This window comes from Salmo trutta, chromosome 38 (assembly GCF_901001165.1).
Source record: "Salmo trutta chromosome 38, fSalTru1.1, whole genome shotgun sequence".
Lineage (NCBI taxonomy): Eukaryota > Metazoa > Chordata > Actinopteri > Salmoniformes > Salmonidae > Salmo > Salmo trutta.
The window spans coordinates 34326622-34353269 of NC_042994.1; the positions used below are offsets into that span (position 1 = coordinate 34326622).

The 26648-nt window shown below is 40.4% G+C and overlaps 2 protein-coding genes across 2 annotated transcripts; one reads left to right on the plus strand and one right to left on the minus strand.

The window, feature by feature from the left end:
* Nucleotides 1–625: 625 nt before the first annotated feature.
* On the minus strand, nt 626–1639 carry LOC115178285 (zinc finger protein 79-like; the record flags this gene model as incomplete). The annotated part of the gene is made up of 2 exons (XM_029739392.1): nt 626–1031; nt 1365–1639. Coding segments are annotated over 2 exons (681 nt in total), but the record flags the coding sequence as incomplete, so codon positions are not given.
* Nucleotides 1640–17140: 15501 nt separating this feature from the next.
* On the plus strand, nt 17141–26210 carry LOC115178629 (zinc finger protein 271-like; the record flags this gene model as incomplete). The annotated part of the gene is made up of 3 exons (XM_029739882.1): nt 17141–17558; nt 25168–26025; nt 26191–26210. Coding segments are annotated over 3 exons (1296 nt in total), but the record flags the coding sequence as incomplete, so codon positions are not given.
* Nucleotides 26211–26648: the final 438 nt, after the last annotated feature.

The following is a 26648-nucleotide window of genomic DNA, read 5'->3' on the forward strand; positions in this document are numbered from 1 at the left end:
TGCTGTTGAAACTAACACATCTGGAAATGGAAGATATATTTTACCTCACTGGTTAGAGGACAACCTGCAGAAGACAGTCAGCTACATTTTGGAGTGATGCATTTAAATTTAGGGGTCGCTAAACAAAGGAACACAACACTTATTTGTCATAACTCGATCGATATCAAGCTAAAATCATTTGTGTGACAGAAGGGAGATGAGGTTGCACGTCCTGTTAAAACTAACAGCTCAAAAACCACACGGAATCTGGGAATAATGTGTACATCCCTGGTTAGAGGACAATTTGTAGAAAACAGCTCGCTACATTTTGAAGTGTTGCATTTTGATTCAAGTGGGTCACCAACGTGGTAAGTGTAACACAACTAAACACAAAAAAAACAACTTTCAATTCAGAGCCTGGATTTTCCCCTGAGGCTAATATCCAAATCCTGTTGAAATCAATTGATAAAGGGGCAAACATTTATGCTTCTACATTGTGACATTATTAAAATCTCCTACAACAATGTTAACATTCTACATTGTGCCACTAATTCATTGATATCATGAAACAACTCCTTCATGTATGTATTTTCTGATATTTGATCTGAGATCTGCTATGAGATTTCTCTCCTGTGTGTGTTCTCTGGTGTAATATCAGGCTGGTTGAATGACTAAAACTCTTCCCACATTGAGTACAGCTATAAGGTTTCTCTCCTGTGTGTGTTCTCTGGTGTGATATCAGGCTGGTTGAATGACTAAAACTCTTCCCACATTGAGTACAGCTATACGGTTTCTCTCCTGTGTGTGTTCTCTGGTGTGATATCAGGCTGGTTGAATGACTAAAACTCTTCCCACATTGAGTACAGCTATACGGTTTCTCTCCTGTGTGTGTTCTCTGGTGTGATATCAGGCTGGTTGAATGACTAAAACTCTTCCCACATTGAGTACAACTATACGGTTTCTCTCCTGTGTGTGTTCTCTGGTGTGATATCAGGCTGCTTGAATGACTTAAACTCTTCCCACATTGAGTACAGCTATAAAGTTTCTCTCCTGTGTGTATTCTCTGGTGTCGAATCAGACTGCTAGATCTGGCAAAAATATTCCCACATTGATCACAGCTATAAAGTTTCTCTCCTGTGTGTGTTCTCTGGTGTGATATCAGGTTTCTTAACTGAGTAAAACTCTTCTCACATTGAGTACAGCTATACGGTTTCTCTCCTGTGTGTGTTCTCTGGTGTGATATCATGTTGCTTAGCTGAGTAAAACTCTTCCCACATTGATCACAGCTATAAGATTTCGGTCCTGTGTGTATTCTCTGGTGTACTGTCAGATCGCCAGATGAAACAAAACTCTTCCCACATTGATTACAGCTATAAAGTTTCTCTCCTGTGTGTATTCTCTGGTGTCGAATCAGACTGCTAGATCTAGCAAAAAAAATCCCACATTGATCACAGCTATACGGTTTCTCTCCTGTGTGGATTCTCTGGTGTAGAGTAAGATTTCTATATGTAGTAACACTCTTCCCACATTGATCACAGCTAAAAGACTTCTCTCCTGTGTGTGTTCTCTGGTGTACTGTCAGACCAGTAGATGAAACAAAACTCTTCCCACATTGAGTACAGCTATAAGGTTTCTCTCCTGTGTGGATTCTCTGGTGTACTGTCAGACCAGTAGATGAAACAAAACTCTTCCCACATTGAGTACAGCTATAAGGTTTCTCTCCTGTGTGGATTCTCTGATGAATTTTAATGCCTGATGAGGAGGTGAATCTCTTCCCACAGTCAGAGCAGCAGTGAGTTTTCTTCCCTGTGGGTCTCTGCTGGTGTTTCTTGAGGAGTTCTGATCTGGAGAGACTCTTCTCTGTCTCGTCAGCATCATGATGTTGTTGAGGCTCCCCAGAGGATCCACGGTAGTCAAGTCTCTCTCCTGTGTGAACAACAAAGTCAGACAGATGATTAAAGGCCCACAACAGCAGTAATCCACTGTAAAAGGTGATGCCAACAGCGTAGCCATGATGTACAACAACTGACGTCTGTAATGAATGTTAAAATGATTTAACAATTGTCTTAAAATGAGCAAGAATAGTCATATTTAGTCTTGTTTTCACATTAGTAGTAAAACCGATGATTGTAGGCTAGAAAGAAATTATTAAAGTTGTTGAAACCCTAAGCAATGTGCCAGACGACTTTGGTCTCCAATATAGGCCCCTTTCTGTGTTTGCTAAAAGGGCAAAGCACACAATTTGGTTGCAGAAACTCATCCCTGCTAATGAGGAAATGGCTAGTTATGGATGTAGTATATCTGGTAATGAGGAAACCACTAGTTATGGATGTAGTATATCTGCTAATGAGGAAACCACTAGTTATGGATGTAGTATATCTGGTAATGAGGAAACCACTAGTTATGGATGTAGTATATCTGGTAATGAGGAAACCACTAGTTATGGATGTAGTATATCTGGTAATGAGGAAACCACTAGTTATGGATGTAGTATATCTGCTAATGAGGAAACCACTAGTTATGGATGTAGTATATCTGGTAATGAGGAAACCACTAGTTATGGATGTAGTATATCTGGTAATGAGGAAACCACTAGTTATGGATGTAGTATATCTGGTAATGAGGAAACCACTAGTTATGGATGTAGTATATCTGGTAATGAGGAAACCACTAGTTATGGATGTAGTATATCTGCTAATGAGGAAACCACTAGTTATGGATGTAGTATATCTGGTAATGAGGAAACCACTAGTTATGGATGTAGTATATCTGCTAATGAGGAAACCACTAGTTATGGATGTAGTATATCTGGTAATGAGGAAACCACTAGTTATGGATGTAGTATATCTGGTAATGAGGAAACCACTAGTTATGGATGTAGTATATCTGGTAATGAGGAAACCACTAGTTATGGATGTAGTATATCTGGTAATGAGGAAACCACTAGTTATGGATGTAGTATATCTGCTAATGAGGAAACCACTAGTTATGGATGTAGTATATCTGCATGGAGCAAAAATGGTGAGCGACAAATTTAGTTTTTCACAATGTATTCTGAATATGACAGCGCAAGATCAGGAGTGCTACTCAAGGAAACTCACATTAAGCTCTGTGTCTATTTACTAATTCACCACCGTGGGGGAAAACTCAGGGGAGTTCTCATAGGCTGACAGCAAATATAGCCTCCATTTACAGGTTGCTAATGAGTGCATTTCACATTACTTTTGGATTATAATTGTAAGGCTCGCTTGAATCTCCTGCTTAATATGTTTGTGTTATTGTCGCAAATCAACTGCTTTATACTTAAAAAACACTTCAACCAGTAAAATGCTCCTTGGCTAGCTTTTCCATCAGCCTGACAATGAGGGTTTGTACACTAAGTGTTTAACAAACAATAACAGTAATTTTTTTCTTCACATCAAAAAGCAAGTAAACAAAGTCTAATCAAAATCAATTGCAAATGAGAATAGTTCCTCAAAGTATTTAAAAAATATATTTCCAGCTCTCACCCTTTCGATAACCACTCAGCATTAAAGGGAAAAATGTAATGCTCTGATCCAGTGGAAATGTCATAAAATACCTGATTACTTCTTATCCTTTGAACAAATAGCCTGCAGCCGTGTCTGTCCCAAACTCACTGGCCGGGAAACTCTGAGGGCCCAGAATATTTTATACAATGTTGCAAGCTGCTATCACAAGTTTCGGAGGACCCAGTTGATAGTTGATATGTTTCAAGTTCGTTGTAGACAGACCATGTGCAGCAAATGTGATTTATAGGATATTTTCTACCTGCAGGCTGCAATGTTTTTATTTGTTGGTTTTATGGAGGCTATTTTTACATAGTTGGCAGTAAAAGTTCCTTTTAGATTTGTATAATTTTCTTTTAGATTTAGATAGAATGTAGATTAATCACAGACAATGTTTTTAAAATCTTCCATGAAAATGTGCATATGAAAATCCTAACTGGTACCAGATCAGTAGAAATGGTCAGATAAGTTGCCACTCGAAATGGAAAAGGTTCGAGTCATCCCTTGAGTGTCTTAATTATTTGGTCAAACAACGTGCTTAAAGCATCAGACCAGTTCAGTACATATAGTTGATTTTATTAAAACACATGGGGTTGTGTCTATATATGGAAAAATATACATAACATTTCAACCAATCGATTGGTAGAAAGAACAGACGACTCTTGGTTGACCAAGATATATTTTAGGTGAAGCACTAGAACAGCACTAGAACAGCACTAGAACAGCACTAGAACAGCACTAGGACAGCACTAGAACAGCACTAGAACAGCACTAGGACAGCACTAGAACAGCACTAGAACAGCACTAGAACAGCACTAGAACAGCACTAGGACAGCACTAGAACAGCACTAGAACAGCAGCACTAGGACAGCACTAGAACAGCACTAGGACAGCACTAGAACAGCACTAGAACAGCACTAGAACAGCACTAGAACAGCACTAGAACAGCACTAGGACAGCACTAGGACAGCACTAGGACAGCACTAGAACAGCACTAGAACAGCACTAGAACAGCACTAGGACAGCACTAGGACAGCACTAGGACAGCACTAGAACAGCACTAGGACAGCACTAGGACAGCACTAGGACAGCACTAGGACAGCACTAGGACAGCACTAGAACAGCACTAGGACAGCACTAGGACAGCACTAGAACAGCACTAGAACAGCACTAGAACAGCACTAGAACAGCACTAGGACAGCACTAGGACAGCACTAGGACAGCACTAGGACAGCACTAGAACAGCACTAGAACAGCACTAGAACAGCACTAGGACAGCACTAGAACAGCACTAGAACAGCACTAGGACAGCACTAGGACAGCACTAGGACAGCACTAGAACAGCACTAGAACAGCACTAGAACAGCACTAGAACAGCACTAGGACAGCACTAGAACAGCACTAGAACAGCACTAGGACAACACTAGAACAACACTAGAACAGCACTAGAACAGCACTAGAACAGCACTAGAACAGCACTAGAACAGCACTAGAACATGATTTTGGGGCCCCTGAGTGGTGCAGCGGTCTAAAACACTGTATCTCAGTGCTTGAGGCGTCACTACAGACACCCTGGTTCAAGTCCAGGCTGTGTCACAACTGGCCGTGATTGGGAGTTACAGTGAGGGAAAAAAGTATTTGATCCCCTGCTGATTTTGTACATTTGCCCACTGACAAAGAAATAATCAGTCTATAATTTTAATGGTAGGTTTATTTGAACAGTGAGAGACAGAATAACAACAAAAAAATCCAGAAAAACACATGTCAAAAATGTTATAAATTGATTTGCATTCACTGTTTGGGGCATCGCGACTGGTTACCTATTTTGATGTGATATGAAAGTATTGTATGAAATTATTTTGATGTGATATTTAAGTATTGTGTGAAATTATTCTGAATTGATATGAAAGTACAGCAATTTATGTTTCTAGAAACGTATCGCAATTGAGAATCGATTCACATTTAGATGGAATATTTGACTATTTTAGCTGCTAGAGCCAGTCTACCTCATAAAATAACATGCAGTCCTTGGCCCTTGAGGAGTAACGGGGGCAGAAATCAGCAGCAGAAACAATAACAAAGCGTACTCCCTGCCCGTTTCGGTAAAAAGCTGAGGGATGGGGCTGGAGAAATGCAACCATCCATGATATCAACATTATAGTTTTAACCATGTTTTGAGGATATACAGTGTTTGTTTATATTTACTGACAAACATTGGAGTAAAAAAAAGCTTATATTTTGGGTTCTGATGGGGTACGACAGTTGAACTTAGCTCATGAGGCATTTAAAAGTGAATTCTTAAAGAAACAATGGGTACATATCATTAATGTATAAGTCCCAAAATGGATGTAACAACTGCTGATTGCCCCTTTAAGAGAACATATTGGGCTAATCTAATAGGAGATATTGAGGACTACAGTATTTCAGGCATTGTCATTGGATGCATTTGATCAATTGTTAACGTTTTGTTGATGGTCCACTCTTGATGTTCTACACGTTACAGTGAAGCTTCAGCCATTCCTACAGAACAACATTAAAGTGTAGAACCCCTTTACTGCATATTGGTTCAACGACTGCAGAGACGGTACTTACTGGTGTTAAACAGATCTCCAACCTCCTCTTCTTCCTCCAATGTGACAGTCTTCTCCTCCTCCTCCTCCTTCACTCCAAAAACAGCATCCTCCTCTTTCTCTTCCTCCTCCTCTTTCACTCTGAACGCGTCTTCCTCTTCTTTCACTGAAACGTCTTTCTCTTCTTCTTTCACTGTAACAGCCTCACCCTCTACTTGTTTTTGTATTGTAACATCCTTCTCTTCCTCCTCCTCTTTCACTAGAGCTTCTTTCTCCGTCCAGCAGACCTCCTCTTCTTTAACAGGAGGAGAGTAGCTTAGTGAGCGCATGGTCGGGGATGTTAGCTAGCTAGCATTAGCGACTAGCCTACTTCTAAGCTAACTTAGCAAACCAGCTAGCTGACAAACAACGTAAATATATCATTAAATGGGCCAACAAGTACATACGACAGAAGTGTGTTTAATACACAGCGACTAATATACACCAAAACAGTGTAAAGAGCGTGAATGTTGTAGCTATGTTTGCTAGAAAGCTACCGAGGTGTCTGACTAGCTGTTGTTGTTGAAGGAGCGTCCGTCCACTAGATTATACGTCACACTGGCAGCATCGCCTGAACCTAAAAGACGCACATCGCCATCTGCTGACTGGAGGGCAACGCAGTTGAGGAACCAAACGCTTATTTTTCATTTATTTCAGAGAAGATTAATATTACATTAAGTCGTTCAAAGAGAAGCATGTGTTGATTGATTCGTGTTTAATGAGTGAGAATTTAAAACAAACTTTACACCCACTACATATTTGCATTGAACCATACTTATGACATGGATCATTTTGACCCCAGAGGCATATCTTTTATCATAGCCAAAATGTGGTTTATTCAATTCTTCCAAATTTTCATGACTTTGTCAATCAACTTGTTCTTAAGAAATCTATATCATGGTTTAGTGTTTCTGTATCAATATGGACTTTTAACAAATTCAAATCCTTTGGAGCCATTTTGACTCCAGCCAAAAGCATCTTTGATAAATAGGACGTTTATTTCAAAACAAAATCACATTTTATTGGTCACATACACATGTTTAGCAGATATTATTGTGGGTGTAATGAAATGCTTGTGTTTCTAGCTCCGACAGTGCAGTAATATCTAATAAGTAATATCTAACAATTTCACAACATATACCCAATACACACAAATCTAAGTATTTGAATCTAGGTTTTCTGTAGACATGATCCATCCCACCAGAGGGTGGAGGGGCTCCTGTAACAGTGGTTTTAACCAGATAGACACATGCAGACACACAGTATAGTGCCTCCCATGTACTCTCCTAAGATTGGACTCTTCTATACCACGTATCACATGACTGTGTACAAAACTGCAAGGGGTATACAGTGCATTCATTAAGTATTCAGACCCCTTCACTTTTTAAACATTTAGTTACATTACAGCCTTATTCTAAAGTTGAATAATTTTATAATTGAATAATCAATACCCCATAATGACATCACAATAACCCATAATGACAAAACAAAATCATTTTTAAAAAACATTTTTACAAATGTATTGACTTAAGTATTCAGACCCTTTGCTATGAGACTCGAAATTGAGCTCAGATGCATCCTGATTCAATTGATCTTCCTTGAAATGTTTCTACAACTTGGAGTCCACTTGCGGTAAATTCAATTGATTGGACATGATTTGGAAAGGCACACAACTGTCTATATAAGGTCCCACAGTTTACAGTGCATGTCAGAGCAAAAACCAAGCCATGAGGTCAAAGGAATTGTCCATATTGCTCTGAGACAGGATTGTGTCGAGGCACAGATCTGGGGAAAGGAACCAAAAAATGTCTGCAGCATTGAAGGTCCCCAAGAACACACTGGCCTCCATCATTCTTAAATGGAAGAAGTTTGGAACCACCAAGACTCTTCCTAGAGCTGGCCGCCCGGCCAAACTGAGAAATCGTGGGAGAAGGGCCTTGGTCAGGGAGGTGAACAAGAACCTGATGTTCACTCTGACAGAGCTCCAGAGTTCCTCTGTGGAGATGGGAGAACCTTCCAGAAGGACAACCATCTCTGCAGCACTCCAGCAATCAGGCCTTAATGTAGCAATGATTAAATTGTCAAAATTTATTTCAATGGACAATTCCGTGAACTGTTCTGTGAAAGGTGTTGGCTAGAGATGACATGCAGGAGCTTGCAGGGATTTGTAGTCTTGCATGTCATCTACTTTGATGCTAATTAGCTTTTTAGAATCCGAGAGAAAAGAGACACAAATATATTGATACAAGTATTTGTATTTATTATGGATCCCCATTAGTTCCTGCCAAGGCAGCAGCTACTCTTCCTGGGGTTTATTATGGATCCCCATGAGTTCCTGCCAAGGCAGCAGATACTCTTCCTGGGGTTTATTATGGATCCCCATTAGTTCCTGTCAAGGCAGCAGCTACTCTTCTTGGGGTTTATTAAGGATACCCATTAGTTCCTGCCAAGGCAGCAGCTACTCTTCCTGGGGTTTATTATGGATCCCCATTAGTTCCTGTCAAGGCAGCAGCTACTCTTCCTGGGGTTTATTACAGATCCCCATGAGTTCCTGCCGAGTATGGTTAGGGAGCGTGCCAGCCTGCCTGAACCGCCCCTGAATTAACAGGTATAAATGATGGGTTATGAATTAACAGGTATAAATGATGGGTTATGAATTAACAGGTATAAATGATGGGTTATGAATTAACAGGTATAAATGATGGGTTATGAATTAACAGGTATAAATGATGGGATATGAATTAACAGGTATAAATGATGGGTTATGAATTAACAGGTATAAATGATGGGTTATGAATTAACACATCCCCTCCAGGCATTTCAATACATTCAGGACTTCTTATAGTGAGCATAACATGACAATACATGACATCTAAGTAGCTGAATATTCTTTTGGACTAACAATCTAACAGCTTGAAGGACACAACTCCTGTTATTCTGGTTAAACAGTGAGAGACTAGTTGATTAAGGAGTGGGGATTTTTTTACAATTAGGAAATAATATTTCATGTTTTACTCGTACCTCAGCCAGCATTGTGAATGGTTAGGAAATAATATGTCATGTTTTACTCGTACCTCAGCCAGCATTGAGAATGGTTAGGAAATAATAGGTCATGTTTTACTCCTACCTCAGCCAGCATTGTGAATGGTTAGGAAATAATATGTCATGTTTTACTCATACCTCAGCCAGCATTGTGAATGGTTAGGAAATAATATGTCATGTTTTACTCGTACCTCAGCCGGCATTGTGAATGGTTAGGAAATAATATGTCATGTTTTACTCGTACCTCAGCCAGCATTGTGAATGGTGTCTGAGGTGGTGACATACTAGACCATGGCAGTAAATCTAATACTGAGGTGTTTTTAGTCATGCATGAAAGGTCTGGGGTGGTTCTGTGGTTCTAAGTTACTGACCTTGGAATACATTTCTGGCCATGCTGACAGGGTCTGAATCAAACCCAATGTCCACCTGGTACACTGACAGGGTCTGAATCAAACCTAATGTCCACCTGGTACACTGACAGGGTCTGAATCAAACCCAATGTCCACCTAGTACACTGGCAGGGTCTGAATCAAACCCAATGTCCACCTGGTACACTGGCAGGGTCTGAATCAAACCCAATGTCCACCTGGCATACTGGCAGGGTCTGAATCAAACCCAATGTCCACCTGAAATACTGGCAGGGTCTGAATCAAACCCAATGTCCACCAGGCACACTGGCAGGGTCTGAATCAAACCCAATGTCTGGTACACTGACAGGGTCTGAATCAAATCCAATGTCCACCTGGTACACTGACAGGGTCTGAATCAAACCCAATGTCCACCTGTTACACTGACAGGGTCTGCATCAAACCCAATGTCCACCTGGTACACTGGCAGGGTCTGAATTAAACCCAATGTCCACCTGGTACACTGGCAGGGTCTGAATCAAACCCAATGTCCACCTGGTACACTGGCAGGGTCTTAATCAACCCAATGTCCACCTGGTACACTGGCAGGGTCTGAATCAAACCCAATGTCAACCTGGTACACTGACAGGGTCTGCATCAAATCCAATTTCCACCTGGTACACTGACAGGGTCTGAATCAAACCCAATGTCCACCTGGTACACTGGCAGGGTCTGAATCAAACCCAATGTCCACCTGGTACACTGACAGGGTCTGCATCAAACCCAATGTCCACCTGGTACACTGGCAGGGTCTGAATTAAACCCAATGTCCACCTGGTACACTGGCAGGGTCTGAATCAAACCCAATGTCCACCTGGTACACTGACAGGGTCTTAATCAACCCAATGTCCACCTGGTACACTGGCAGGGTCTGAATCAAACCCAATGTCCACCTGGCACACTGGCAGGGTCTGAATCAAACCCAATGTCCACCTGGCACACTGGTAGGGTGTTAATCAACCCAATGTCCACCTGGTACTCTGACAGGGTCTGAATTAAACCCAATGTCCACCTGGTACACTGGCAGGGTCTTAATGTCCACCTGGTACACTGGCAGGGTCTTAATCAACCCAATGTCCACCTGGTACTCTGACAGGGTCTGAATTAAACCCAATGTCCACATGGTACACTGACAGGGTCTGAATCAAGCCAATGTCCACCTGGTACTCTGACAGGGTCTGAATCAACCCAATGTTAAGGGGAGGGAAGATTGGTCAAGAGGGTGATTATTGTTGTTCTACTGCCTGATTGTTATGCAACAACACTGTTTACAAACGCTTTGTTAAATCAGCACAACAGTTTTCAGCTGTACTAACATAATTGCAAAAGGGTTTTCTAATGATCAATTAGCCTTTTAAAATGATAATCTTGGATTAGCTAACACAACGTGGCATTGGAACACAGGAGTGATGGTTGCTGATAATGGGCCTCTGTACGCCGATGTAGATATTTCATAAAAAATCTGCCGTTTTCAGCTACAATAGTCATTTACAACATTAACAATGTCTACACTGTATTTCAGATCAATTTCATGTCATTTTAATGGACAAAAAATTTGACTTTCTTTCAAAAACAAGGACATTTCTAAGTGACCCCAAACATTTGTTACACCATGTAGGAGCATTATAGACCTAGTCTGTTCATTATATACATCTACATGATGTATTGTTACACCATGTAGGAGCAGTATAGACCTAGTCTGTTCATTATATACAGCTACATGATGTATTGTTACACCATGTAGGAGCAGTATAGACCTAGTCTGTTCATTATATACATCTACATGATGTATTGTTACACCATGTAGGAGCAGTATAGACCTACAGTAGCTGGCTACTTATTTATATGTTGTTTGACTGAATGAAACTGCCTTAAATGTGCTGTAATAAACATTTTTTTATTCGCACTAGTCAACCAACACATTCCTGTCTTTGTATGTCTCAAAATAATAGTATTATTTAATTAAATCCATGTAAAATAATCTTAGTCTGAATATAAAATCTGATCCTCAACTGCGTTTCCCTCCAGTCAGCAGACGGCGATGTGCGTCTTTCAGGCGATGCTGCAGCGTGACGTATAATCTAGTGGACGGTTCTTCATAAACAGCTCGTCAACCACCTCGGTAGCTTGCTAGCCAACATAGCCGAAAGATTCAACCTATTTATACGCTTTCGGTCTATATTAGCTACTGTGTTTTAGACACACTTCTGTCGTATCTACTTGTTAACCTATTTAATTTAATATTACGTTATTTTTTATTAGTCAGCTATAGTAGCTGGTTGGTTAAGTTAGCACTAGCCTAGACGCTAATGATAGCTAGCTAGCTAACATCCCCGAACATGAGCTCCCTAAACTACTCCCCTCCTGTTAAAGAAGAGGAGGTCTGCTGGACGGAGAAAGAAGCTCTGGGGCTGAACATTGTCGTGAAAGAGGAGAAGGAAGAGGAGGCTGTTACAGTAAAACAAGAAGTAGAGGGTGAGGCTGTTACAGTGAAAGAAGAAGAGAAAGACGTTACAGTGAAAGAAGAGGAAGACGCGTTCAGAGTGAAAGAGGAGGAGGATGTTACAGTGAAAGAAGAGGAGGAAGAGGAGGAGGCAGTTTTTGAAGTGAAAGAGGAGGAGGAGGAGACAGGTCAGATTAACACCAGTAAATACTAATATTTAATAACGGGGCACAAACCCTGCAGTTGTTGAACTGATGAACACAAACGTGGTTTTAAAGCAGCAATGGTTTTTGTTTTGCATACATTTTAAAATGAAAAATCAGAGTCTGGTGTAATTCCGTTACTGTGGAATTGCCCAGCTCCTAACTATACTCAACAAAAAATATAAACGCAACATGCGACAACTTCAAAGATTTTACTGAGTTACAGTTCATAGAAGCCAATTGAAATATATTCATTAGGCCCTAATCTATGGATTTCACGACTGGGCAGGTGTGCTGCCATATGCCCACCCACTGGGGCACAAGACCCAGCCAAACAGAATGAGTTTTCCACACAAAAGGGTTTTATTACTGACAGAAATACACCTCCGCACCCCCTCCCACAGACGATCCCGCATGAAACATGGGACCAACACTTTCCATGTTGCGTTTATATTTTTGTTCAGTATATAAACTTAGAAACACATGTCAGCGTAGAGCCCTGAACTATAATAATAAGGCAGCAGTTTATCAGGCAGGACAGTGTGGTGTGTAGTGATCAGCAGTTTATCTGGCAGGACAGTGTGGTGTGTAGTGATCAGCAGTTTATCTGGCAGGACAGTGTGGTGTGTAGTGATCAGCAGTGTATCTGGCAGGACAGTGTGGTGTGTAGTGATCAGCAGTTTATCTGGCAGGACAGTGTGGTGTGTAGTGATCAGCAGTTTATCTGTCAGGACAGTGTGGTGTGTAGTGATCAGCAGTTTATCTGTCAGGACAGTGTGGTGTGTAGTGATCAGCAGTTTATCTGTCAGGACAGTGTGGTGTGTAGTGATCAGCAGTTTATCTGTCAGGACAGTGTGGTGTGTAGTGATCAGTTTATCTGTCAGGACAGTGTGGTGTGTAGTGATCAGTTTATCTGGCAGGACAGTGTGGTGTGTAGTGATCAGCAGTTTATCTGTCAGGACAGTGTGGTGTGTAGTGATCAGCAGTTTATCTGTCAGGACAGTGTGGTGTGTAGTGATCAGCAGTTTATCTGTCAGGACAGTGTGGTGTGTAGTGATCAGCAGTTTATCTGTCAGGACAGTGTGGTGTGTAGTGATCAGCAGTTTATCTGGCAGGACAGTGTGGTGTGTAGTGATCAGCAGTTTATCTGTCAGGACAGTGTGGTGTGTAGTGATCAGTTTATCTGGCAGGACAGTGTGGTGTGTAGTGGTCAGCAGTTTATCTGTCAGGACAGTGTGGTGTGTAGTGATCAGTTTATCTGGCAGGACAGTGTGGTGTGTAGTGATCAGTTTATCTGGCAGGACAGTGTGGTGTGTAGTGATCAGCAGTGTATCTGGCAGGACAGTGTGGTGTGTAGTGATCAGCAGTGTATCTGGCAGGACAGTGTGGTGTGTAGTGATCAGCAGTTTATCTGTCAGGACAGTGTGGTGTGTAGTGATCAGCAGTTTATCTGTCAGGACAGTGTGGTGTGTAGTGATCAGCAGTTTATCTGGCAGGACAGTGTGGTGTGTAGTGATCAGCAGTTTATCTGGCAGGACAGTGTGGTGTGTAGTGATCGGCAGTTTATCTGGCAGGACAGTGTGGTGTGTAGTGATCAGCAGTTTATCTGTCAGGACAGTGTGGTGTGTAGTGATCAGTTTATCTGGCAGGACAGTGTGGTGTGTAGTGGTCAGCAGTTTATCTGTCAGGACAGTGTGGTGTGTAGTGATCAGCAGTTTATCTGGCAGGACAGTGTGGTGTGTAGTGATCAGCAGTTTATCAGGCAGGACAGTGTGGTGTGTAGTGATCAGCAGTTTATCTGGCAGGACAGTGTGGTGTGTAGTGATCAGCAGTTTATCTGTCAGGACAGTGTGGTGTGTAGTGATCAGCAGTTTATCTGTCAGGACAGTGTGGTGTGTAGTGATCAGCAGTTTATCTGTCAGGACAGTGTGGTGTGTAGTGATCAGCAGTTTATCTGTCAGGACAGTGTGGTGTGTAGTGATCAGCAGTTTATCTGGCAGGACAGTGTGGTGTGTAGTGATCAGCAGTTTATCTGTCAGGACAGTGTGGTGTGTAGTGATCAGTTTATCTGGCAGGACAGTGTGGTGTGTAGTGGTCAGCAGTTTATCTGTCAGGACAGTGTGGTGTGTAGTGATCAGTTTATCTGGCAGGACAGTGTGGTGTGTAGTGATCAGTTTATCTGGCAGGACAGTGTGGTGTGTAGTGATCAGCAGTGTATCTGGCAGGACAGTGTGGTGTGTAGTGATCAGCAGTGTATCTGGCAGGACAGTGTGGTGTGTAGTGATCAGCAGTTTATCTGTCAGGACAGTGTGGTGTGTAGTGATCAGCAGTTTATCTGTCAGGACAGTGTGGTGTGTAGTGATCAGCAGTTTATCTGGCAGGACAGTGTGGTGTGTAGTGATCAGCAGTTTATCTGGCAGGACAGTGTGGTGTGTAGTGATCGGCAGTTTATCTGGCAGGACAGTGTGGTGTGTAGTGATCAGCAGTTTATCTGTCAGGACAGTGTGGTGTGTAGTGATCAGTTTATCTGGCAGGACAGTGTGGTGTGTAGTGGTCAGCAGTTTATCTGTCAGGACAGTGTGGTGTGTAGTGATCAGCAGTTTATCTGTCAGGACAGTGTGGTGTGTAGTGATCAGCAGTTTATCTGTCAGGACAGTGTGGTGTGTAGTGATCAGCAGTTTATCTGTCAGGACAGTGTGGTGTGTAGTGATCAGCAGTTTATCTGGCAGGACAGTGTGGTGTGTAGTGATCAGCAGTTTATCTGTCAGGACAGTGTGGTGTGTAGTGATCAGTTTATCTGGCAGGACAGTGTGGTGTGTAGTGATCAGTTTATCTGGCAGGACAGTGTGGTGTGTAGTGGTCAGCAGTTTATCTGTCAGGACAGTGTGGTGTGTAGTGATCAGTTTATCTGGCAGGACAGTGTGGTGTGTAGTGATCAGTTTATCTGGCAGGACAGTGTGGTGTGTAGTGATCAGCAGTGTATCTGGCAGGACAGTGTGGTGTGTAGTGATCAGCAGTGTATCTGGCAGGACAGTGTGGTGTGTAGTGATCAGCAGTTTATCTGTCAGGACAGTGTGGTGTGTAGTGATCAGCAGTTTATCTGTCAGGACAGTGTGGTGTGTAGTGATCAGCAGTTTATCTGGCAGGACAGTGTGGTGTGTAGTGATCAGCAGTTTATCTGGCAGGACAGTGTGGTGTGTAGTGATCGGCAGTTTATCTGGCAGGACAGTGTGGTGTGTAGTGATCAGCAGTTTATCTGTCAGGACAGTGTGGTGTGTAGTGATCAGTTTATCTGGCAGGACAGTGTGGTGTGTAGTGGTCAGCAGTTTATCTGTCAGGACAGTGTGGTGTGTAGTGATCAGCAGTTTATCTGGCAGGACAGTGTGGTGTGTAGTGATCAGCAGTTTATCAGGCAGGACAGTGTGGTGTGTAGTGATCAGCAGTTTATCTGGCAGGACAGTGTGGTGTGTAGTGATCAGCAGTTTATCTGGCAGGACAGTGTGGTGTGTAGTGATCAGCAGTTTATCTGGCAGGACAGTGTGGTGTGTAGTGATCAGCAGTTTATCTGGCAGGACAGTGTGGTGTGTAATGATCAGTTTATCTGGCAGGTCAGTGTGGTGTGTAGTGATCAGCAGTTTATCTGTCAGGACAGTGTGGTGTGTAGTGATCAGCAGTTTATCTGGCAGGACAGTGTGCAGTGATGTGTTGTGTTATGGAGGCACTTTGTTGATTCTTGATGTTCACTTGTACAACTGTTAATCATTACTATTGTATCTAAATGAATTATTTTAACACATTGGTTAAAAGACTCGTCACATTTTTTTAAAATTACATTGAGCAATATACCACATTACATCTTACTTACATTCCTTGTGTTACAAACATTGCCAAGCTGCTCATTAGTTTTCTTGTAGTTGTGATTTTTGGTGTGATCAGTCATGGCAAAAAAAGATTTTGGCTGGTAAAAAATCAGTGGCTGGTATATTCTATCATCTGCCTGTTACAGTGGCTGGTATATTCTATCATCTGCCTGTTACAGTGGCTGGTATATTCTATCATCTGCCTGTTACAGTGGCTGGTATATTCTATCATCTGCCTGTTACAGTGGCTGGTATATTCTATCATCTGCCTGTTACAGTGGCTGGTATATTCTATCATCTGCCTGTTACAGTGGCTGGTATATTCTATCATCTGCCTGCTATAGTGGCTGGTATATTCTATCATCTGCCTGCTACAGTGGCTGGTATATTCTATCATCTGCCTGCTACAGTGGCTGGTATATTCTATCATCTGCCTGCTACAGTGGCTGGTATATTCTATCATCTGCCTGTTACAGTGGCTGGTATATTCTATCATCTGCCTGCTACAGTGGCTGGTATATTCTATCATCTGCCTGCTACAGTGGCTGGTATATTCTATCATCTGCCTGCTACAGTGGCTGGTATATTCTATCATCTGCCTGCTACAGTGGCTGGTATATTCTATCATCTGCCTGCTACAGTGGCCGGTGGACCAAAATCAAACTAAAACAAAACTTTTGTCAAAGTTTGTAAAAACATTTAAACATTCACTACATTGACTCTCTGACTTTGACCTTCACACAGGAGAGAGACTTGACTATCGTGGATCCTCTGGGGAGCCTCAACAACATCATGAAGCTGACGAGGCAGAGAAGAGTTTCTCCACATCAGAACACCTCAAGAAACACCAGCAGAGACCCACAGAAAGGAAACCTCACTGCTGCTCTGACTGTGGGAAACGTTTCAAATCTTCATCAGAACTTAAAAAACACCAGCGAGTACACACAGGAGAGAAGCCTTATAGCTGTAATCAATGTGGGAAGAGTTTTACTCATTCAAGTAATCTGAAAACACACCAGAGAACACACACAAGAGAGAAGCCTTACAGCTGTGATCAATGTGGCAAGAGTTTTACTCATTCAAGTAATCTGAAAACACACCAGAGAATACACACAGGAGAGCAGCCATATAGCTGTGAGCAATGTGGCAAGATTTTTTCTCAGTCAAGCAACCTGGTATCACACCAGAGAACACACACAGGAGAGCAGTCATATAGCTGTGAGCAATGTGGGAAAAACTTTTCTCGGATAGAACACCTTAAAGGACACCAGAGAACACACACAGGAGAGAAACCTTATAGCTGTGATCAGTGTGGGAAGAGTTTTACTCAGTCACGCAACCTGGTATCACACCAGAGAACACACACAGGAGAGCAGCCATATAGCTGTGAGCAATGTGGGAAAAGCTTTTCTCGGATAGAACACCTTAAAGGACACCAGAGAACACACACAGGAGAGAAACCTTATAGCTGTGATCAGTGTGGGAAGAGTTTTACTCAGTCAAACAGCCTGAATAGACACCAGAGAACACACACATGATAGAAATCCTATAGCTGTAATCAGTGTGGGAAGAGTTTTACTCAGTCAAACAGCCTGGTATCACTAGAGAGCACACACAGGAGAGACACCTTACCACTGCTCTGACTTTGAAGAGCTTTCCTTCCCTAAGAAACCTGACACAACACCAGAGAACACACACAGGAGACAAATCTTACCACTGCTCTGACTTTGAAGAGCTTTGCTTCCCTAAGAAACCTGACACAACACCAGAGAACACACACAGGAGAGAAGCCTTATAGCTGTGATCAATGTGACAAGACATACTCTCATTCATGTGGTCTGATTAAACATCAGAAAATACATGCAGGAGATCCACAGAGTGTAGAATGACCTCCAACACCAGACCTGGGTGGTAGAACACAGAGTGTAGAATGACCTCCAACACCAGACCTGGGTAGTAGAACACAGAGTGTAGAATGATCTCCAACACCAGACCTGAGTGGTAGAACACAGAGTGTAGAATGACCTCCAACACCAGACCTGAGTGGTAGAACACAGAGTGTAGAATGACCTCCAACACCAGACCTGAGTGGTAGAACACAGAGTGTAGAATGACCTCCAACACCAGACCTGAGTGGTAGAACACAGAGTGTAGAATGACCTCCAACACCAGACCTGGGTAGTAGAACACAGAGTGTGGAATGATCTCCAACACCAGACCTGGGTAGTAGAACACAGAGTGTAGAATGACCTCCAACACCAGACCTCTATACATCAAATCACATTGTATTTGTCACATACACTTGTTTAGCAGATGTTATTGTGGGTGTAGCAAAATGCTTGTGTTTCTAGCTCCAACAGTCCAGTAATATCTAACAATACACACAATCTAAAGGAATGGAATTAAGGATATATAAATATTGGGGCGAGCAATGTCAGAGCGGCATAGACTAAGATACAGTAGAATAGAATACAGTATATACATATGAGATGAGTAATACATAGACAGATACAGTAGAATAGTGTAGAATACAGTATATACATATGAGATGAGTAATACATAGACTAAGATACAGTAGAATAGGAGAGAATACAGTATATACATATGAGAAGAGTAATACATAGACAGATACAGTAGAATAGTGTAGAATACAGTATATACATATGAGATGAGTAATACAGATACAGTAGAATAGGATAGAATACAGTATATACATATGAGATGAGTAATACATAGACAGATACAGTAGAATAGTATAGAATACAGTATATACATATGAGATGAGTAATACATAGACAGATACAGTAGAATAGTATAGAATACAGTATATACATATGAGATGAGTAATACATAGACAGATACAGTAGAATAGAATACAGTATATACATATGAGATGAGTAATACATAGACAGATACAGTAGAATAGGATAGAATACAGTATATACATATGAGATGAGTAATACATAGACAAATACAGTGGAATAGGATAGAATACAGTATATACATATGAGATGAGTAATGCCAGATATGTGAACGCTTTAGCATGCTGGAGACAACCATGGAGAATGGGAATGCAGGCCACATCAAGTGTTCCAATGATACAACGTTTGATTTAATTACATCAAGTGTTCCAATGGTACAACGTTTGATTTAATTACATCAAGTGTTCCAATGGTAAAACGTTTGATTTAATTACAACAAGTGTTCCAATGGTACAACGTTTGATTTAATTACATCAAGTGTTCCAATGATAAAAAGTTTGAGTTAATTTTGTCCTGATACGGTCACTTTGCCTGCTGTTTATTGCCCCTGTTATTTCTCGAATGATCGTGTTTCACAATATTCCTAATCAAAAAAAGAAACTCGATCTTCTATTGTGTTATTGACTGAAGATTTGTTTATGTGTAACTCTGTGTTGTTGTTTTTGTCGCACTGCTTTGCTTTATCTTGGCCAGGTCGCAGTTGTAAATGAGAACTTGTTCTCAACTGGCCACCTGGTGAATTATTATTATTTATTTTTTATATGGGGAACCGTTGATGTACTTCAGAGGAACTGTGTCAGTATAGACCTAGTCTGTTCATTATATACATCTACATGATGTATTGTTACATCATGTAGGAGCAGTATAGACCTAGTCTGTTCATTATATACATCTACATGATGTATTGTTACACCATGTAGGAGCAGTATAGACCTAGTCTGTTCATTATATACATCTACATGATGTATCGTTACACCATGTAGGAGCAGTATAGACCTAGTCTGTTCATTATATACATCTACATGATGTATTGTTACACCATGTAGGAGCAGTATAGACCTAGTCTGTTCATTATATACATCTACATGATGTATTGTTACACCATGTAGGAGCATTATAGACCTAGACTGTTCATTATATACATCTACATGATGTATCGTTACACCATGTAGGAGCAGTATAGACCTAGTCTGTTCATTATATACATCTACATGATGTATTGTTACACCATGTAGGAGCAGTATAGACCTAGTCTGTTCATTATATACAGTGAGGGAAAAAAGTATTTGATCCCCTGCTGATTTTGTACGTTTGCCCACTGACAAAGAAATGATCAGTCTATAATTTTAATGGTAGGTTTATTTGAACAGTGAGAGACAGAATAACAAAAAAAAAAAAAAAACACATGTCAAAAATGCTATAAATTGATTTGCATTTTAATGAGTGAAACTAACACAATCACATGCTGTTCAAATAAACCTACCATTAAAATTATAGACTGATAATTTCTTTGTCAGTGGGCAAACGTACAAAATCAGCAGGGGATCAAATACTTTTTTCCTCACTGTACATCTACATGATGTATTGTTACACCATGTATGGAGGTCAGTGGGGGACAAAATTGTTGACACCCTTGATAAAGATGAGCAAAAACAACTCTATAAAATAAAGAATTAAAATACTGATCTATATTGTATGTAAAAATTAAAGGGACATTTTATTATTTGACACTAGTACAATTGCTCAGAGAAAGAGATTTAGTTTAACATGTAATTCTCAAAAGGCAGGGGTCTGAATTATTGCCACCCATGTTTTCCATACTCACCCTCACCTTGGGAGAATAACGACACTGAAATGTTTTATGAGATTAAAGAACACATTGAAAGGGATCTTAGACCATTCCTCCAAACAGAATCTCTCCAGGTCCCTGATATATTTTGCCTGCGCTTATGGACTGCCCTGTTCAATTCAAACCACAGGTTTTCAATGGAGTTGGCAATTGAAAATGTTGCTTTTGTGCCAAATTAACCATTTCTATGTGGATGTTAATGTGTCTTGCAGGAAGATCCACTTATGGCCAAGTTTCAGCCTCCTAGCAGAGAGGGAACCAGGTTATGGGCTAAAATATCCTGGTAGTGGGTAAAGTTTATTTATTTATTTCATACAGTAATTTTTGCTCATCTTTATCAAGGGTATCAATAACTAGGTGCTTATTTTGATATCTAGTTATTTGACTGAATCAGAAATACAGATGTGGAGTAGATGTAGTTTGTTTTAAATTCTCATAAAAAAAATCTGAACTAATCAAACAACACTTGTTGCTCTTTGTACGTGTTGATATAATATTCTTATTTAATGAAGAAGGAAAAACGTTTCCCTAAACTGCTTTATAATATTATAATTCAATGAAGAATAAAAAAAGTTGTCCCTCCTCAACTGCGTTTCTTCCCTCCAGACAGCAGATGGCGATATGTGTCTTTCAGGCGATGTTTCTAGTGTGACGTATAATCTAGTGGACGGAACGCTTCTTCAACAACTGCAGCCACCTCCGTCGCTCGCTAGCCAACAAAGTAGGAACGTTCAAGTTCTTTATACGATTTCGTGGTTTAATTGCTACTATGATTTAAACATACTTATGTGGAAACAACTAGCTACCCCATTTAATGTAATATTTACGTTGTAAGTCAGCTAGCTGGCTGGTTAATTTAGCACTAGTCTAGTCGCTAATGCTAGCTAGCTATTATCCCCGACCATGAGTTCACTAAGCTACTCTCCTCCTGCTAAAGAAGAGGTCTGTTGGATGGAGAAAGAAACTCTCGTTAAAGAGGAGGAGGAAGAGGAGGCTGTTACAATACAAAAACAAGTAGAGGGTGAAGCTGTTACCGTGAAAGAAGAAAAAGACGTCTCAGAGAAAGAAGAGGAAGACGCCTTCAGAGTGAAAGAGGAGGAGGAAGATGCCGTTTTTGGAATGAAGGAGGAAGAGGGGGAGATTACTGTCACATTAGAGGAGGACGAAGAAGAGAAGACTGGAGATCTGGTAAACACCAGTAAATACAGTGAGTACTATCTTATAAAACAGGGACATTGATCTGATTAACACCAGTAAATACAGTGAGTACTATCTTATAAAACAGGGACATTGATCTGATTAACACCAGTAAATACAGTGAGTACTATCTAATAAAACAGGGACATTGATCTGATTAACACCAGTAAATACAGTGAGTACTATCTTATAAAACAGGGACATTGATCTGATTAACACCAGTAAATACACTGAGTACTATCTTATAAAACAGGGACATTGATCTGATTAACACCAGTAAATACACTGAGTACTATCTAATAAAACAGGGACATTGATCTGATTAACACCAGTAAATACAGTGAGTACTATCTAATAAAACAGGGACATTGATCTGATTAACACCAGTAAATACAGTGAGTACTATCTAATAAAACAGGGACATTGATCTGATTAACACCAGTAAATACAGTGAGTACTATCTTATAAAACAGGGACATTGATCTGTTTAACACCAGTAAATACAGTGAGTACTATCTTATAAAACAGGGACATTGATCTGATTAACACCAGTAAATACAGTGAGTACTATCTTATAAAACAGGGACATTGATCTGTTTAACACCAGTAAATACAGTGAGTACTATCTAATAAAACAGAGACATTGATCTGATTAACACCAGTAAATACACTGAGTACTATCTAATAAAACAGGGACATTGATCTGATTAACACCAGTAAATACAGTGAGTACTATCTAATAAAACAGGGACATTGATCTGATTAACACCAGTAAAAACAGTGAGTACTATCTAATAAAACAGGAACATTGATCTGATTAACACCAGTAAATACAGTGAGTACTATCTTATAAAACAGGGACATTGATCTGTTTAACACCAATAAATACAGTGAGTACTATCTTATAAAACAGGGACATTGATCTGATTAACACCAGTAAATACAGTGAGTACTATCTTATAAAACAGGGACACAAACTCTGCAGTTGTTGAACTAATGTGTGATTTTTAAAAGTTCATTTTTCACTTGAATATGTTTTTGTTCTGGCGGAATTGTTCATGACGTCCTCCAGTGATTTTTTAAAAACTTTTCCTGTTGAAAAGTGATATAAATACAGTAAAGCATAAACACACTAAAGTGAAACAAACAAATCTTTTGAGTAAAATAGTGTTTTTTTTAGACAACTGCAAACTAGAAGGGGTGAGTGATGTCATAGTAAGGCCTTCAAGGAGTTGGCTTGATGGGAAGTCGTGATGTCATCCAATAGGAGACTGATCTTCATATGAATATTCATTATTCTTTTTAAAATCCTTCCTGTTCTGTCAAGTAGGTTGTTGATCATTGCTAGAAAGCCATTTTCTAGTCTTGCCATAGACTTTCAAGATGATTTAAGTCCAAACTGTAACTAGGCCACTCAGGAACATTCAATGTCATCTTGGTAAGCTCCTCCAGTGTAGATTTGGCCTTGTGGTTTAGGTTATTGTCCTGTTAGGACAGTTTTTTGCATTCAGATCGCTGAAATGCTCTCGAACTACATAACATTTAGTGTCTCCTTATGTTACGCTGGGAAAACAGTTTTCATGGGCACAGAAATCCTAAATAATTTCAGAGTTTGCTAAATCCAATGGTTCTGACAGTCACCTTAACTTTATTGACAACACCCAAATGGATACTGTCATTAATGTGGTTCTTCAATAATTACTCATAATTCTTAATACTGTAGCTGTTTAGTTACAGTCACATGTTCAACTATCATCAGCTGATCCAGGAAATGGATTTTCGAATGACAGTCACATGACAAACATCACGACATGCAACAACAACCAAAGTGCTTCTTCATTCATTACTCTGGTAAAGACAGTTATGCCGTTCTCCACGTTGGATCCAACATCCCTAACAAATTGATGTTTATAATGTGTTATTGTCTGATTGATTTACAGTAGGGTCTCGTTAGTCTGTTTGGACACAGAGATACTTAGCTCATGTGTAGAGAACTGTTCCTTGATGGACAGGCTATTGTACAACACACAGAGATATTTTCCTTTATTCAGAACATTTAGAATGACCACACATTACAGAGTAGCCTAGTGGGATTATTCACAAAATGATCTGGTTATGAAATGTCATGACAAAGACATTTTAGTTTCCATGTTTCACCTGAAATATTAAATGATTTATAATCCTAGGTCTATGTTGTTGTTAGGTGAAGTTATGGGACAATTTGGCCAACAGTGTACAAACCCTCATTGTCAGGCTGATGGAAAAAGCTAACCAAAGAGAATTTTACTGGTTGAAGTACAAAGCGGTTGATTTGCGATGATGACAAACATTATATTAAGCAGGACATTCAAGCGAGCCTTACAATTATAATACAAAGTAGTGTGAAATGCACTCATAATCTTCCTGGAAATGGAGGTTACTCCCTTGAGATTTCCAACATTCACATTCAGAATACATTGCGAAAAACTAAAATCTTTGCTCACCATTTTTGCTCCAGGCAGATATACTACATCCATAACTAGTGGTTTCCTCATTACCAGATATACTTCATCCATAACTAGTGGTTTCCTCATTAGCAGATATACTACATCCATAACTAGTGGTTTCCTCATTAGCAGATATACTACATCCATAACTAGTGGTTTCCTCATTAGCAGATATACTACATCCATAACTAGTGGTTTCCTCATTACCAGATATACTACATCCATAACTAGTGGTTTCCTCATTACCAGATATACTACATCCATAACTAGTGGTTTCCTCATTACCAGATATACTACATCCATAACTAGTGGTTTCCTCATTAGCAGGGAGGAGTTTCTGCAATCAAATTGCATGTGCATCGCCTTCGTGCCGCAATTTTAGCAAACACAGAAAGGGGCCCATATTGGAGACCAAAAGTCGTCTGGCACACTGCTTAACGTTTCAACAACTTGAATAACTTATTTCTAGCCTACAATCATCGATCTTACTACTGTGAAAACAAGACAATTGTCATATAATTTAACAGGAGTCAATTGTTGTACAACTTCATTGGTATGATCTGGGCATCACCTTTTACCTCAAATACATATTGGATTTCTGCTGTTGTGGGCCTTTAACCGTCCGCCTGACTTTGTCGTTCACACAGGAGAGAGATGTGACTATCGTGGATCCTCTGGGGAGCCTCAACAACATCATGATGCTGACGAGGCAGAGAAGAGTCTCTCCACATCAGAACACCTCAAGACACACCAGCAGAGACCCACAGGGAAGAAATCTATTTGCTGCTTTGACTGTGGGAAAGGTTGCAAATCTTCATCAGAACTTAAAATACACCAGCGAGTACACACAGGAGAGAAACCTTATAGCTGTAATCAATGTGGGAAGAGTTTTACTCAGTCAAGCTCCCTGAAATCACACCAGAGAACCCACACTGGAGAGAAACCTTATGGCTGTGATCAATGTGGGAAGAGTTTTACTCAGTTAAGCAGCCTGATAGTACACCAGCGGGGACACACAGGAGAAAAATCTTATAGCTGTGATCAATGTGGGAAGAGTTTTACTACATCTAGCTATCTAACTATACACCAGAGAACACACACTGGAGAGAAACCTTATGGCTGTGATCAATGTGGGAAGAGTTTTACTCAGTTAAGCAGCCTGATAGTACACCAGCGGGGACACACGGGAGAGAAACCTTTTTGCTGTGATCAATGTGTGAAAAGTTTTACCTCATCTAGCTATCTAACTATACACCAGAGAACACACACTGGAGAGAAACCTTATGGCTGTGATCAATGTGGGAAGAGTTTTACTCAGCTAAGCAGCCTGATAGTACACCAGCGGGGACACACAGGAGAGAAATCTTATAGCTGTGATCAATGTGGGAAGAGATTTACTACATCTAGCTATCTAACTACACACCAGAGAATACACACAGGAGAGAAACCTTATGGCTGTGATCAATGTGGGAAGAGTTTTATTCGGCTACAAACCCTGAAATCACACCAGAGAATACACACAGGAGAGAAACCTTATGGCTGTGATCAATGTGGGAAGAGTTTTATTCAGCTAAACGGCCTGATATACCACCAGAGAACACACACAGGAGAGAAACCATGTGGCTGTAATCAATGTGGGAAGAGATACTCTGATAAAAGATCTCTGATTAAACATCAGAAAATACATGAAGCAGTTGTTTCATGATATCATGAATGAAATAATGTCACAATGTAGAATGTTTTAACATTGTAGAAGGAGTATTTTAATGATGTCACAATGTAGAACCCTAAACCATTGCCCCCTGTTCAATTGATTTTAACCTCAGGGGAAAAATCCAGGCTCTGAATTGAAAGAGTAGTTTTTATGAAATTTAACAAAAAGTGACTAACAAAGAAAGAGTTGTTACACTTACCACGTTGGTGACCCACTTGAATCAAAATGCAACACTTCAAAATGTAGCTGGCTGTTTTCTACAACTTATCCTCTAACCAGCGATGTACACATTATTCCCAGATTCTGTGTGGTTTTTGAGCTGTTAGTTTTAACAGGACGTGCAACCTCATCTCCCTCCTCTCGCACAATTGATTTCAACATGATATCAATGAGTGCTGACAAATAAGTGTTGCGTTCCTTTGTTAGCCTCAAATTTCTCAAACATACAACTATTATACCCCATTTTAAAGATACACTTCTCGTTAATCCAGCCACAGTGTCCGATTTCAAAAAGGCTTTATGGCGAAAGCATAAATTAGATTATGTTAGGACAGTACCTAAACAAGAAAA